Source organism: Meles meles, chromosome 11, assembly GCF_922984935.1.
Source record: "Meles meles chromosome 11, mMelMel3.1 paternal haplotype, whole genome shotgun sequence".
Taxonomy (NCBI): domain Eukaryota; kingdom Metazoa; phylum Chordata; class Mammalia; order Carnivora; family Mustelidae; genus Meles; species Meles meles.
The window spans coordinates 23,695,813-23,709,672 of NC_060076.1; the positions used below are offsets into that span (position 1 = coordinate 23,695,813).

The 13,860-nt window shown below is 46.5% G+C and overlaps 1 protein-coding gene across 4 annotated transcripts in view; it reads left to right on the forward strand.

The window, feature by feature from the left end:
- Positions 1–13,860, forward strand: part of EPB41L4B (erythrocyte membrane protein band 4.1 like 4B) — a 123,726-nt gene that overhangs the window by 99,033 nt on the left and 10,833 nt on the right. For 3 of the 4 annotated variants that reach the window (XM_046021784.1, XM_046021786.1, XM_046021787.1), the window contains exons 19-22: positions 706–773; positions 3,487–3,585; positions 8,981–9,167; positions 11,122–11,199. In XM_046021784.1, the coding sequence (XP_045877740.1) occupies positions 706–773; positions 3,487–3,585; positions 8,981–9,167; positions 11,122–11,199 (432 nt within the window). The remainder of the gene's footprint in view (positions 1–705; positions 774–3,486; positions 3,586–8,980; positions 9,168–11,121; positions 11,200–13,860) is intronic. The other variant, XM_046021785.1, reaches the window with a different exon arrangement.

The window sequence follows — 13,860 nt, forward strand, 5'->3', positions numbered from 1 at the left end:
GTGAACAGGGATTTTAACCCCAAGAGTTATGAACTGGTGTCCGGTTATTCCCTGGGGAAGTGCAAGCTCCAGCTCTGTAGGTTGTCGAGGGGTTGAAAGCCACAGGCTGCAGCCCTGACCTCTGGCGTCCGTTTGTCCGTTTGTCCGTTCGGCTGGCCTCCCTGGCTGAGTGCGTGTGTCTCCCTCCCCCGCTGTTCTTTGTGGGATTCACCAGAGGGAGGAGGACAGGGCTTCTAGCAAAATCATATGATGTAATTCCTCCTCGGCTTGTTACACTGATACGAAAAGACAGATTCTAAATTCCTTTGTAAGCCCTAAGTGATAGGTGAGCCGAGAGCTTATTATGATTCCTGATCAGCAGTGGCAGCTGGGGGATTAAACTGTGGGGTTGACTTTTCCCACACTATCCCTTTCTCATTCAGGTATGAGCTGGCACACAGCAGGTGCTCAATAAAAGTAGGAATGCAGGCATTGATTACATTTGAATGATTAAGCGTTCATCCCCCTGATGGGGAATGACTCATGAAAACATTTTTTTTCTTATATAAACACCGGAGAAAATTTGTTATTGACTGAGTACTTCGTGAACCACCTCTCTGAGCTACCTTCACATTTCTGTAATCCTTTGAATGCTGGAAACTTGAAAACATTTTTTGCTCACGGAGCTGATTCAGGTTTGACTAACCGGCCTGTTTTCTTTAACAGGTTGGAAAAGAGGAATCAACGTTTGTAAATATCAATAAAAAATCCAGTCTTCAGGATGCTAATGTAAGGTCTGTTGCTTCTTGTTTGAATGGGGAAACAATGCTCTGTATCATCAACGTTATCCTCGAAACATCACTCACCAGGGCATTTGTTAATAAAATCAGAGAGGAGAAAAGAAAATTGGAAAGAATGTCAATACGAAGAGATAGAAAAAGACCGGCTGAAAACAACTTCGTTTAAGTCTCAGAAATGCTGCTTAGTCTCGGTTTTATTATTTCTAACTGCTGCACTAACAAAGAAATCACTCTGAGGTGCTTCGCAAGTATATAGATAAGACCTTGTCATTCCCCTGCTTGATGTCCTGTAAGGACGCCTTTGCTCTCCCGGTGGAGCCCAGACTTCTCAGCAGAGCCTGGGAGACCCCTTAGGACTGGGCTCTGGCTCTCTGCCCTAGCTCAGTTTATCACTCTTCCCTTGGCCATTGGTGTACTCTTTATACGGAGCTCCTTACAGTGCTAGACCCATACATGCTCTTTAAAGCTTTCGGGCCATTACCACTTTAAACCCAGAGGGAAACCTTCCTCCTCTGATCTCCCAGAGAGCAGACACCCTTCCTCTCTCAGCCCAAGTAAGTAACAACCTATAAATCATGGCAATCCCATCGCCTCCTTGGTGGTCTAATACTGGTGGATATCCCCAGGGTAGACTTTCCTAAAATGGGTCCAAGGGTCATTGCGTCAGTCTCTCATTAAAAACACAGACTTTTAGGGGTACCTGGGTGGCTCTGTTGGTTATGCGTCAGGCTCCTCGTTTTGGCTTGGGTCGTGAGATCGAGCCCTGCGTTGGGCTCCGCGCTTAGTGGGGAGTTGGCTTAAGATTCTCTCTCTCCCTCTCACCTTGCCCCTCCCTACCATGCACACACACACACACTCTCTCTCTCAAATAAATAAATAAATCTTTAAAACAAAACAAAACAAAACAAACAAAAAACATGCGTGCAGGCCACCCAGGTCCTTCTCCAGACCTCTCAATCCTTGGGGGTGGGGTGGAGTGGACAGGAACCAGAATTTCAACAAGTACTCAGGTGATCCAGGAAACATTGCTCTGGGGAACTCCTAATGTTAAAAAGAAAACTCATACTTTTGGATGTCACCTTCGATTCCCAATCCATGTTCTTGGTATAACATTTTCTTAGTGCAGAGCATAGAACCAGCTGTCTCCTGGACTCTGCAAAACCTTAATTCATCTCTTCCATCCTACCCCACTAACATTCACCTGTTTTTCTGTCTTGGTTAATGGCATTATTACCTACCCGTCATCCAGATCTGATGCCTGGGCATCCTCGACTTTCTCCTCTTCGTCCCCTCAAAAAGCTGATCACCATGTCCTGCTAATTCATATCATCCCCCACATCTATCCTCTCCTCTTCCTAACCCGAATCCTGGTCTACTGCAAGCCCACACTGTCTGCTCGGTTACCTTCGGCTACAGTCTTTGAAGATGCTCCAGGCCAGCCTGTCTTCACTAGTATCCTCTTCCTTTCTCTAAGGGTTTTTCCCACAAGCAAATCTGACTGTGCCATTCCCTCGCCTCAAATCTTTAATGACAACTTGGCCTTCAGTGTAAATTCCCGAGTCTGAGGCCCCTTGTGACCTGGCCCCTGCTTGCTGCTCTAGTGGACATCTCCTCCTCTTCTGCTGGGACCTCACTGGTTGGCGGTTCCAGTGCCTTGCTTTCTGTAGCTCTCTACTCTGTCTTCGCCTTGGAAGTCTTCCCTCCACCTGGTCAAGTGTAAACTCCTCCACGAAGCTTTCCAGATGTCAACCATTCCACCCAAAGTGAAGTTATGTGCTTCCTGGTTGAGTATGAGTCCTTCCAGGGACTGGTGTTCAGTTGACACCGGGTCCCAGCTTGGGGAAATCATGAATTCAGACTATGCTGACTCCGGTTTCTTTATTTGCTCATTCATTCACGTGTTTATTCAACAAACATTGATTAGGCACTGGCCACATGCCTGGCACCATATTAGACACTAAATAGAGGAGAAAATGGGAGCTTGGAATGGTTCATTGGTTTGGCAGAGGTTCCTTGCTAAGGACCTCAACTTCTTTTGATGCCCTTATATCCCAGAAGGTAATTTCTGAATTTTTTAAAATGAAATTAGTCATAACCACTACAAAAATGTGTGAAAGCTTTTTCTTAAAATCTCTGTTTTGAGTAGGGCCCATTGGTTATCTGGCATATTTTCTTGAGGAAATATAGAAGTGAAACAATTTTTAACATTTCACATATACACAAAATTAAAATATTTTAGAACAAGTCTTAAAGGCCTTCTGATTATGCATTTTTCACATTAAATACTCTGTTTATCTGTTAAAAATATATCCTGTGCTATATTTAAAATAGCATAACTACCAGATTACTTGGAAGTAAAAATGGGTTATCCATGGGTTTCTCTCTGCTCATTTTGTTGGCAAAACCTAGTAATGAACCAAACCCTGGAGGTAAGTGTTTTGGGCAGAAAGCTTTATGTGGTACCCCAATTATATTCAGTTCCTACTTGCTATATTTTCTTCCCTATGATTTTGGTTTTTGTTTTTGGACTTTCTATGATGTATTTAAAAATTATATTTAATAAGTAGAGTGGACAGGAGGAAAAATGGATATGTTTACTATCAATGTTATTAAGGGTTTAAATTAACTGAGAAAGCAGTTCTTACAGCCAAAACTAGGCCGTAAACTTTCCTGTTGGTGATATTCTGGTTTTCTGTTCTTTCTCTAGAAGTCCTATTCCTATACGTGTGGAAACTACCCAGCCAGCAGTAGAAAAGCTGGAAATCAAGCCTCCCCGAGTGAGGAAGTTAACAAGACAATACAGTTTGTGAGTTCTATACTGCAAGTTTTTTTAATGATAATCACAAAGTTGATGCTAAATGTTCAGTTTTAAATGCTTTTGGCCTCTCACACCATTTCCAAAGAACCATCCCCTAAAATACAGTTTGTTTCCAATTTAGGTCATAATGGGACTTGACTTCTCTCCCTGAAAACATTACATAGTTGGCATATGTATTGATTATTGATTGCTATGTAACAAGTTAGTCTAAAATTCATGACTTTAAACAGTCCACATTTATTTCCTCACAGTTTATGTGGGTTGGAAGTCCAGGCATAGGCTCAGTTGGATCATCTGTGTCAAGCTCTCTTACAAGTTTGCATTCAAGGTGTGGGCAAGGGCTGTGGTCTCTTCTGAAGGCTCATTCTTACAGGTCAGAAACAGGATTTGATTCTTGTTGGCTGTTGTCTGGAGGTTGCCCTCATTTCCGAGTCACGTAGACATCTCTAGCTTTCTCCATTGGAGAAGGCACACAAGCAGAGCCAGGGAGAACTCTCACAAGGTGAAAATCACAACCTTTTGTGACCTAATCACAAGTGACATCCCATCACTTTTGCCATATTCTGTTCTTTAGAAGCAAGTCAGGAGGGCCAGCCCACACTCAGCAATCAGGGATTATACAGGGACATGGATACCAGGATGGGGAATCCCCAGGAGCCGTAGCAAAAGCTGCCTCCATGGCATAATTGTGAAATGGTAGCATGGTCTGAGCTGTGTGAAACCTGTGGGAGTCCTATCCCAAAGTATCCCAGAACCACCAAGGCCTGTCCAGTTTGATTCAGCTTAATGAAAATGTTCTTGGCTACCATATACACAGAGTTGTTTTAGGCTATTCTAGGAAGAACAAAATGAATTTGCCAGTTCCCATCTGAGGAGTCACAGTTTACTGGAGGGAGAGACAGATTGCAAATAATTATAATCCAAAGACTGGTAACTGCTATCTTAAGAGTAGTATTTTAGGGGCGCCTGGGTGGCTCAGTGGGTTAAAGCCTCTACCTTTGGCTCAGGTCATGATCTCAGGGTCCTGGGATCAAGCCCCACATTGGGCTCTCTGCTCCGCGGGGAGCCTGCTTCCTCCTCTCTCTCTGCCTGCCTCTCTGCCTAGTTGTGATTTCTCTCTGTCAAATAAATAAAATATTTTTTTAAAAGGGTAATAGTATTTTAGTAGGAGCGGTAGTGCTAATTACAGTGGTAGTTCCCATTTCCTGACCTTGGCTGTGGCACTATGCCTGGGTGTGTAATTGGCCAGAGGGCTGCAGGGGGATCTTTGGATGCTGAGGAAGGCATGCAGCTCTCGAGTCAGAAAGGCTTCTGTCAGAGTCCTGCCTCATAGTTTACTGCTCTAAACTCTTGGGGAAATTACTTTTTCAGCTTCTCTTTCCTTGTCTGTGAAATGGGTGAGATCATACCTAGCCCTGAGGAATTTGGTGAAAGTTGATGTGCCAAAATGCCTTTCCAGTCCATAGCAAGGGTCTTGGCCAGTGGATGAACTAGCTCCCTTTCCTTTCTTCTTGACGACCTGAAAGCCTTTGAGAAAAGGTCAAGTTTAGGGTACCCTAAATGTAAAGTGTGGGCTGGGGAGGGTGACTCTGGATGCACTTTTCAAGCAGCCATCTCGAGCCTGCACCTGGTAAAAAGGAAAAGGGAACCACCTCCCACTTCATTAGCCTTAATAGAAACGCTGGACGGTTAGAGCAGCTGTATTTCCTAGGAAAGCCAAAAGGAGTAATTCAAATAATTAACAGTCCTAATGGTTTCTGGGGGACAAATTAAACCATGAAAAAATCTGCTCCCCGGAGGATAAAGCTGTCAGGATTAGACTTTCTTTTTACATTTTGAAACTCCGAATGTTATTATCACCTATTCGGGATATGTAATCATGTTGGAAACAATGACTAATACGTGGCCAGGAAGGAAAGAAAATTTAACTCACTACAGTGGCTCTTTTAAGCAAGCCCTTTTCAAACCTCCAACTCCACCTGTGTATTTCTTAAACTGCCTTGAAGTATTTTGCTTCAAAAATCAATGAATAGAAGCATTTTCCCCATTAGTAATCATAGCAAAATTAATAGGTGAGATTTTCCCAGCTTTAAGTGTTTGCCCCATAAAAATAGTTCTTAAATTGTTAACACCAGTCACCACTCACTTCCAGTCATAGGTATTGGTAAGTTAATAAACACGGTGTCAAGGAATACAGATGGAAAAAACTCAGATTTCCCTTTTAAAAAATATTTCTGCATTACTGTTTTTGAAATACACACACACACACACACACACACACAGCCCTTTTGGCTGTTAGGGTATTCCAGGTTCCTAGGTCAGCATGATGTAGAATTGGATTTTAGGGTTCCCCACCAAGAGCATCATGATGTTCAAGTGCTCTGAATGAGTTTTCAAGTTGATGCTTTTAAGGATATGCACAAAAACGTCCGCCATGTTGTGTCCAGGAAGTAATGACGTAGGGAAGAAATGTATGGCTGTTGTATGCGGAGAAGAGAGAGAAGCAGACGCAATGTAGAGTTCAGGCAGGAAAGAGTGTCCTCTACTGATACCAGCCAATGTGTTTAGAAAATGATGAGCTGCTGTATTTTCTTCTAGAAATGTAACTTTACTATTTATTTAAACATTGTATAAAAACCTAAAAATATTCTGGAGAGAAAAATATCCTCAGTCTGAAGAGAAAAGATAACCAATTTCCTAGAATCATGCCATCAAAAATAACCTAGGTTCACATCGAACGACTCTTGCTGTAGACATTTTTCATGAAAATGAAAAGAAATCATTTCAAAGAAAAGAATCCTGCTACACATAAAATTGTACTTGCTAAATGATGTTTCATGAATTTAACATGAATTTACCTCAGAAACAGAGGTTGAACTGAAAGACGTAATGTAGTTAAGCATAATATCTCTTTGCCACAAGATCTAAGTTAGGACAAAAGGTTATAAAAGCCATCAAGAATTTGGAATCTTTTTCAATTTTAGGCAGCGTCAGTTGACTTCCTGCTGTGAAAGATGAACTATGTGTGTGTGTGTTTTTTTAATGGCCTATAATGTTAAACTAAATAACTGTGCTTTTAAGGTTATAATTTTCTTTTTTAATGAGGCAGAAAAGAATTTTAACCCCACTCTTCCACTTAACTAGCTATGTGACCTTGAGAAAGTCCTGTTACAACCCGCCACCAGTAACGTCTGCTTCTCTGAAGAATGGAGATCATAACGCAGGGCTGTTGTACAGATTAAACGGGCTAATGCGTGTGTTACTGAGTAGATTAACTCCCTCAGCATGGATCCACATATGTGGCATCTTACTAGTCTTCCCACTTACTCATTTCAACCTCACCTGTCCCCTGATTAAGAATAAGTCCTACATCCTCCTCTTGAGGCTTCTCTGTATACAGAAGAATCCAGAATCTCTCAGGACCCTCCTCAGTGAGTCCCACCCTCACCTCATTTTGTGTACCATGGCCACGTTTCCCAAGAGGCCACGGCCATCATGAGACCCCCGGAGGGACCCTGCTCAGGCCACCCTGGTGCCCACTGGCTGTGGACCTTTTATCTACACCCTAGCTCAGCCATTACTTCTAACAGTAATGTTAGAAGTAACATTACTTCTGGGAGTTCCACTTGCAGCCCCCTTGGGAAAACTGTATCAGGGTTCCTAAGATCACCTTCAAGTTTGATGAGTCACTAGAAGGACTTGCAAAACTCAGAAAAGCTGTCATCTTCATGGTTATAGCATATTCCAGTGGAAGGATCCAGACTAAAATCACCAAAGGAAAAGACACATAGAGTGGAGTTGAAGAAGACTGGGCACGAGCTTCGCTTCTCTTGTCCTAGAGGAGTCACGTGGGCAGTGTCTCATTCCCAAGCAGGGAAACTCACCCGAGCCTTGGTGCCCAGGGTTATTACTGGGGGTCTCCAATAACCACCCCTGAGCCCAAGGTCAAACTGATATAGTGTGGCCCTACGCTCAAGGATACAAGAGCAGGTCTTCACTGTAAGCCATATTGTTAGCACCGACTGTGTGGCATGGCCAAGGTCAGGTATGCAATGACATCCTTATCAGGCAGGTTATTCCCAGGGCCCCGAGGTTCTCCCAGAAGCTTGTCAGTGGCCCGTGGTCCCTGTGGCACGTGCTGAGTTAGAGCCCCCAGGCCTGCAGGGTTAGTTAGCCCTGTGCTGCGCAGGCAGCAGTCTGGTTGGCATCAGGGGGCTGGGGACTTGTCTTAATTTCTACAAGTTTGAGAAGATAGTGTTCATACTCAGAATGGGCAATTGATGACATTGTTCTGTCCTGGGCCACTGGGACCAGATTAAAATGTCTTCCTGCCTTGACGTACTTTGTGGGAGGTCACACCTTTCCCATACATGCAAGCCCTGGAAACAACCCAGAATGCCAGCCTGGACTCCTCCTCCATCATGGCGGCTTCCTATCTCATGTACCTTTCTGCCCGCATCATCCTGTTCTGCCAGAGAGGTTCTAAGACCAGAGCTATGAGGCCCCCAAACTCATGTACCCAGCTCCTCCCCTCTAACTAGTTTATCACACCAATGGGACAGTAGCTATTAGGCCAGGGAAGGTGCCATTGTGCTTTTCACCCAAGGCAGTTGGTTCTTAAGTGGCTTGTATTTACCTTCCAAAGGGAGGCCCCAGTCCCTTGGTTTGGTGGCTCCTCCAAAAATTAAGCATGGGGCTACCATATGACCCATCAATCCTGCTTCCAGTGGAATCCCAATCCAAAAGCGTTGAAAGCAGGGTCTCAACCACATTAGTACATCAAGGGGTGCATGGATAAACAAAATATGGTCTATCAGTGCAAGGAATATTATCCAGCACTAAAAAGAAATGAAATTTTGACATATGCTACCACGGGGACGGACCTTGGAAACATTATGGTAAGTGAGATAAACCAGATACAGGAGGACATATATAGTATGATTCCACTTCTGTGAGATACTTAGAATAGTCAGATTCATCCAGACAGAAAGCAACACAGCTGTTACCAGGGGCTGCAGGGAGAGGGCATTGGGAGTCACTGTTCAGTGGATACAAAGCTGCTGTCGGGGTTGATGAAAATGTTTTGGGTGTCGTGAATGTATCTTTAATGTCACTGAATTATACACTGACCAGTGGATAAAACGATACATGTTGTGTATATCTTTCCATAATAAAGAAAAAAATTGTTTTAATCCCTTGGCAAATAAATGACAGAACATCCAGCCCAAATTGGCTTTGGCAAAAATGTCACTGTTTTGGATCCTGGAAGCTGGACATCTGGCAGACATCTGTCTGGGAAGATCCCCCACCCCCCTCCCGGCCCTGCCTCCACTCCCCACAGCCTGTTTATTGTTGTAATGAGCAGAGCTTCATGTGCTTTTAGTAACCACAGTGATGAAGACGACCTCCCTCCTGACCTGGCCGAGGCAGTAGGAGCGCCCACCGCCGCAGCCACAAACACCACCGCGGCCACCACGCAAGTCTCCGTGCCACTGGTGTCCCCCAAGGGCCACAAACTCAGCTCACCTCAGAATTCAGAAAGCAAGGGCCAGCTGTCCCCAGGGGCCAAGGTATGGGGGAGGGCCCGAGGAGTAGCTGCGCTTGCTAGGAATTCAGTATAAATTGAGCACATGGCATCCCGTGTGCATTTGAACTTGGCTCAATCATCTGTGTGCTTGTAAAGTAGGGGAAACAGCCCCCAGGGCTGGGTTTTTATGTAACTCTTCCCCAAAGATGACCTGTTTATGAGATGCAAATGGTATAATAAAGATCTTGTGCACTGTACTTTAAGAGAAGTGGAAGGGATGTTTGAGGGCAATTCGGTTTTAGAATATCATCCCTACTTAATCTGTAGTGCACATAAATACAGAAAACAAGACATGTTGCCCCCCCCCCATAATGGAAATCTTGGAAGAGTAAAAATGTAGACGTGTCCCCATTCCATTCCTTATATTGGATGGCCCATGTGAATAGCTTGAAAGTGGGAAATATTATTTGGTCAGTTTACAATTTCCGGATGTTGCCAGCTATGCGAATGGACTGGGATGAGGGCCTTACTGAAGACATTTCTCTTGGTTTTTTCCTGAGTGACACTTAGCTGTGGTCATTCTATACAGCGAGCGGTCCAGATGCATTCACACCTATTGTTCTACTAGTAGATGTCAAGTCAAAGGCTCCCTGGTCTGTGGACACCACTGAGGAAAGGGAGTGTGTGGGGTGGGGGTCCCGAAGGCAAGCCCAGACCCCAGACTCTGTTCCCAGCTGCTCCTTCCACATGTCTTACGGCTGCTTGAAGCAAGCAGTTACTCCACAGGCTTTGTTTCTCCAAGCCTGCTTCCTTCGCCTACAAATGGGAATAAAGTCTGCTTCTCTGCCCAGCCCATGGGCCAGCACGCTGTCCGCTGGGGCGATAAGGTCATGATTCTTGGTAGCCTCTAGATGACAACGGGCCAGGCCACATCCTGCTTGACCGTAGCCAGGCATATACCAGCTCCCTTCCCAGGATCTTTGGGAACCCCTTTGTGGTTCTCAACAGGAGATCCTGCTCAAGCCAGAGACCCCTCAGCCAGTGACTGGCCCAGACTAAGGCTCCGTGCTTTCCTGTCAATCACCACCTGGTGTCTTGAGCCAGGTTCCCCTGTCTTGTGCAGAGACCCTCATACTGCTTTGTTACAAGTGTGGACACAGGTTCCTATCACCTGTTCTTCGCCACGGTTAAAACCAACACCCCCCCCACCCCAAAATGTATGAAACAGGAGAATCAGTGGGGCTGTGGGTGGCTTCCTACCAGAGGCCACAGGGCTCCCTCTCCTGGCCATCTCTCTCCTTTGGGGACCTGCTAGTGACAAGCTGATGGAGCTTACTTTTTTTTCCCCATAAAGGGCCTCTAGGCCTTCCATGCTGCTGAGACCCCCAGAGCAAGAGGGAAAAAAAAATGTTTTCCCCAAAGCTGAACATGGTTTCAGAGATACCTCCTTCCCACCATGAAGATCTTCCTCATTATTATGCAGATGACAAAAAAAATGTTTTTAAAGTAAACTCTGTGCCCCACACAGGGCTTGAACTCATGACCCTGAGATCAAGGACTGCATGCTCTACCGGCTGAGACAGCCAGGTGCCCCCTGTGCTCCTGAGTTTAGCCCCTTCAGGCCTTGACTCTCTTGATCCACGAAGGGGGCTTTGCTCTCTGTATAGTCAAAGGACTCTTTGAAGCAATTCCTCCCACCCCCGAAAGACCAAAGAGCACTCAAAACACTTAAAAGAAGTTGTTTGCACCTTTTAAAAAGGCAGTTCTCTAACCTACACACTCTTTCTGCCCGTTAAGGTTTCAGAAGACATTTGGGGTTTGGCTTCTGGAATTTGCACACGGTGGGGCAAGTGATTCATGTGGGGGACTGGCGTGGTCTTGGACTCCATGATAGAAGGGAGGGCGAGGAGAGGGAGGAAAGTCCGTGATTTCCAGTGACAGTCCCTGGTTCACCCGGAGCTGGCACTAACCAGGAGTATTTCCGTCTGCCTTCCCAGAGTCCCTCTGACCGAGGAGGTGCCTTTACCTTGGAGCCAGGCGATCTCCTGATGGACTTCACGGAAGCTACTCCTCTGGTAAACTTCCCATTTTGCTAAAACCAGAAAAGCCACAGACCATAGAAACATCTTGGCGGTGGGACGGATGGACAGAGGTGGGCATCGCTGTTGGGAAGGCTCTTCCTCTTGTCCTGCTCACGGCCTGGAGGCTCAGGGATCAGCCTTCTTTGGGGGTTCAGGCACCTGGGTCCCTTTACCTCCCAGAGCCCTCCAGGGAGGCAGTGCTCCCTTCCCCCCTGAGGGCGGTTGCAGGGGTCCCACCCAGCCTGTCTGCTGCTTCCCAAGCGTGTAGGGCTCCTTGGTCTTGGCTTCTCGGCTTCCTGGGCTGCTCCCCGCATGCCCCCCCACCCATCCATGGGGCATCTTCTGCTGCCGCTTCCAGCAAAGTGCTCTAGTCTGAAGCACTGGCTCAAGGCCTCAGCCCAGCTTTCCAGGCTCCACGTGCCTCCCTGCCATTCTCTAGGCATGCCTCTGGGTCTCCCCTTAGGGATGGTGGTGGTCCTCGTGGGATTCCTGCAGGTGGGAAACCCTTTCAGGGGAGAGAGCACTGGTCCGTACAAGCCAGACCTGGCTCCAGTCTCTGTGCCCCTCCTTGGGAGTCTTGTCATGGGGTCAAAGATGCCATCATTTGCCACGTCTGCCTCAGAGTGTTCTAATGATCACATGAGACAGAGCCCTTGAAGAACATAGAAGTACTGTAAACGTGTGTGAGATACAGTAGTAGATGACACAGGGAGACTTGGATGCGCCTTTGGCTGGGCTCGGCCAGACACCCAAGCGTGCTTGAGCATAAACCATGGCCCACGAGTATGGAGTGTGAGTCAAAATGTGCACCAGGTCAAAAACTCCCTCCTGAGAGCTCAGTGCACACCTGGCTGTGAGTGAGGCTCTGGGAGCGGGCAGGGCAGCTAGATGCTGGAGGGGAGGCGGGTTGATAAAGGGCAGGCTCGACAGGACAGTCACGTAGAAGGTGCTCGGGGAGAAGCCCCAAGTGGGAGTCATTCAGGACAGGCTCACTGGAGGAGCAGGAGGTGGATAAGAAGGGTTTCTGGAAGGCTTTCAAGGCGGGGACGAATGAGACAAAACACTGTCTAGCCTTTAGGAATGGTCACTGTCCCTGCTTCAGCTGGTACATGGTGATCATTTGTGATTTATGCAGTTGTATCTCTCATCTGGAGACGTGGTACGGTCTGAGAGCTTTAGGTCAGCATGTTTGGATAAACAGCTGAGAACTGACAGTGGGTGAGACAGCCTGCTCCGGGAACCTGCAGAGTTATTCCCCTCACATGTTGGAGAAAATGCAGCCAAGTTCTTGATGGCCTTCTTGTTAGACAGACTGCCAAGAGAGGGCAACCCAGAAGCAGGGCCTTCCTTTATCCCCTCGCCATCCTTTTGCACAGATGAGGAAACTGAGTCCCAGAGCGGGGTAATCACATAGGGACAGAGCTATTCCAAGCCCATGTGTTCTATTTCCTTCTCTGGTGTCCTTTCCATCATCAGATTGGGTTGAATATGGCATCTGGATTTCAGAAACTTGCCATTTTGAAGAAAAACAATGTCTAGAAGGAGGGCTGTGTTTAAAGCACTCCTCAGACTGAGAAAGCAGAGCAAGGGGTGTGGAGGATGGTAGAGCAAGTTAAGCAGCCTGGGCCTATTGCTACATCGGTATCCCAACTAAGTATCCCAGCTGAGGCCTTATACCCTAGGAGGGCCACATGTGGGGACTGGAAGCTAGGGCCCCAATCAGAGGACATCAGTCTAACTGGAGGGCAGCAGATCCCAAAGGGACCTGAGAACCAACCTGAGGGCATATGAAGGCAGAAGGGGGAGAAAACTAAGTTGTAAGGCTCTAAGGCTCACACGAAGAAAACATTCTGGGCAGGAATAGAAGACAGTGGGGGAAGATCTCTCCTGAGTTAGGAGAAGTTGAGAAACTTCCAGACTGCTGAAGCATACCGAAATTAATGCCATTTGAGAGAGAAAGAGAAGGCTTCATAGCACTAGGGTTTTGAAGTATGAGTAGGAGTTTGCCAGATGGAGGAAATGAACCAAAGCATTCGATGCAGAGGGTACAGCATGAGCAAAATACTGAGTATTTATTAAAGATTCTGGCAGATCTGAAAAATTTGGGTTAGTTTGCCAAAAAATATTTCATGGCTCTGACAAGAATGATGGAATCCCCTTAAAAACCACCGTGTCGCCGGCCCAGCTGATAGATTTAATGGTCCTATCTTTATCTTTTCTTTGAAAGTAAGTGTCTGAGATTAGAAAGGAAACCACATCTGCCAGGGACCCAGAGGTCCCCAGTGCCTACCAAATGACTGTCTGGCCTCCGCTTGTACACCTCTGGCCACAGGGAGCTCATTCCCTCTCTGAGGATACTGCCCTTTCATCTCTGGGCTGCTCTGACTGAGCTCTGAAACAGGGCCCAGGCTGCTGCACTGCCCAGGCATGGACAGCTGAGGTCCTTATACCGCACCAGGACACAGCTGTCCACTTCACAGCTCAAGTCTGCAGCGAATACCTGTTTTCAGGATGGAACATCCTTAGTCTTGCTTGTGTGGATTTGAGGTGTGAGTGCATGTCCACGGCACACGTTCATATAGGAGGTATGCTAGAGGACTAGTATTTTGTTGAGAGCCTGCTCCATTTGGGGCTTTCCTTGACATCACTGGCTTT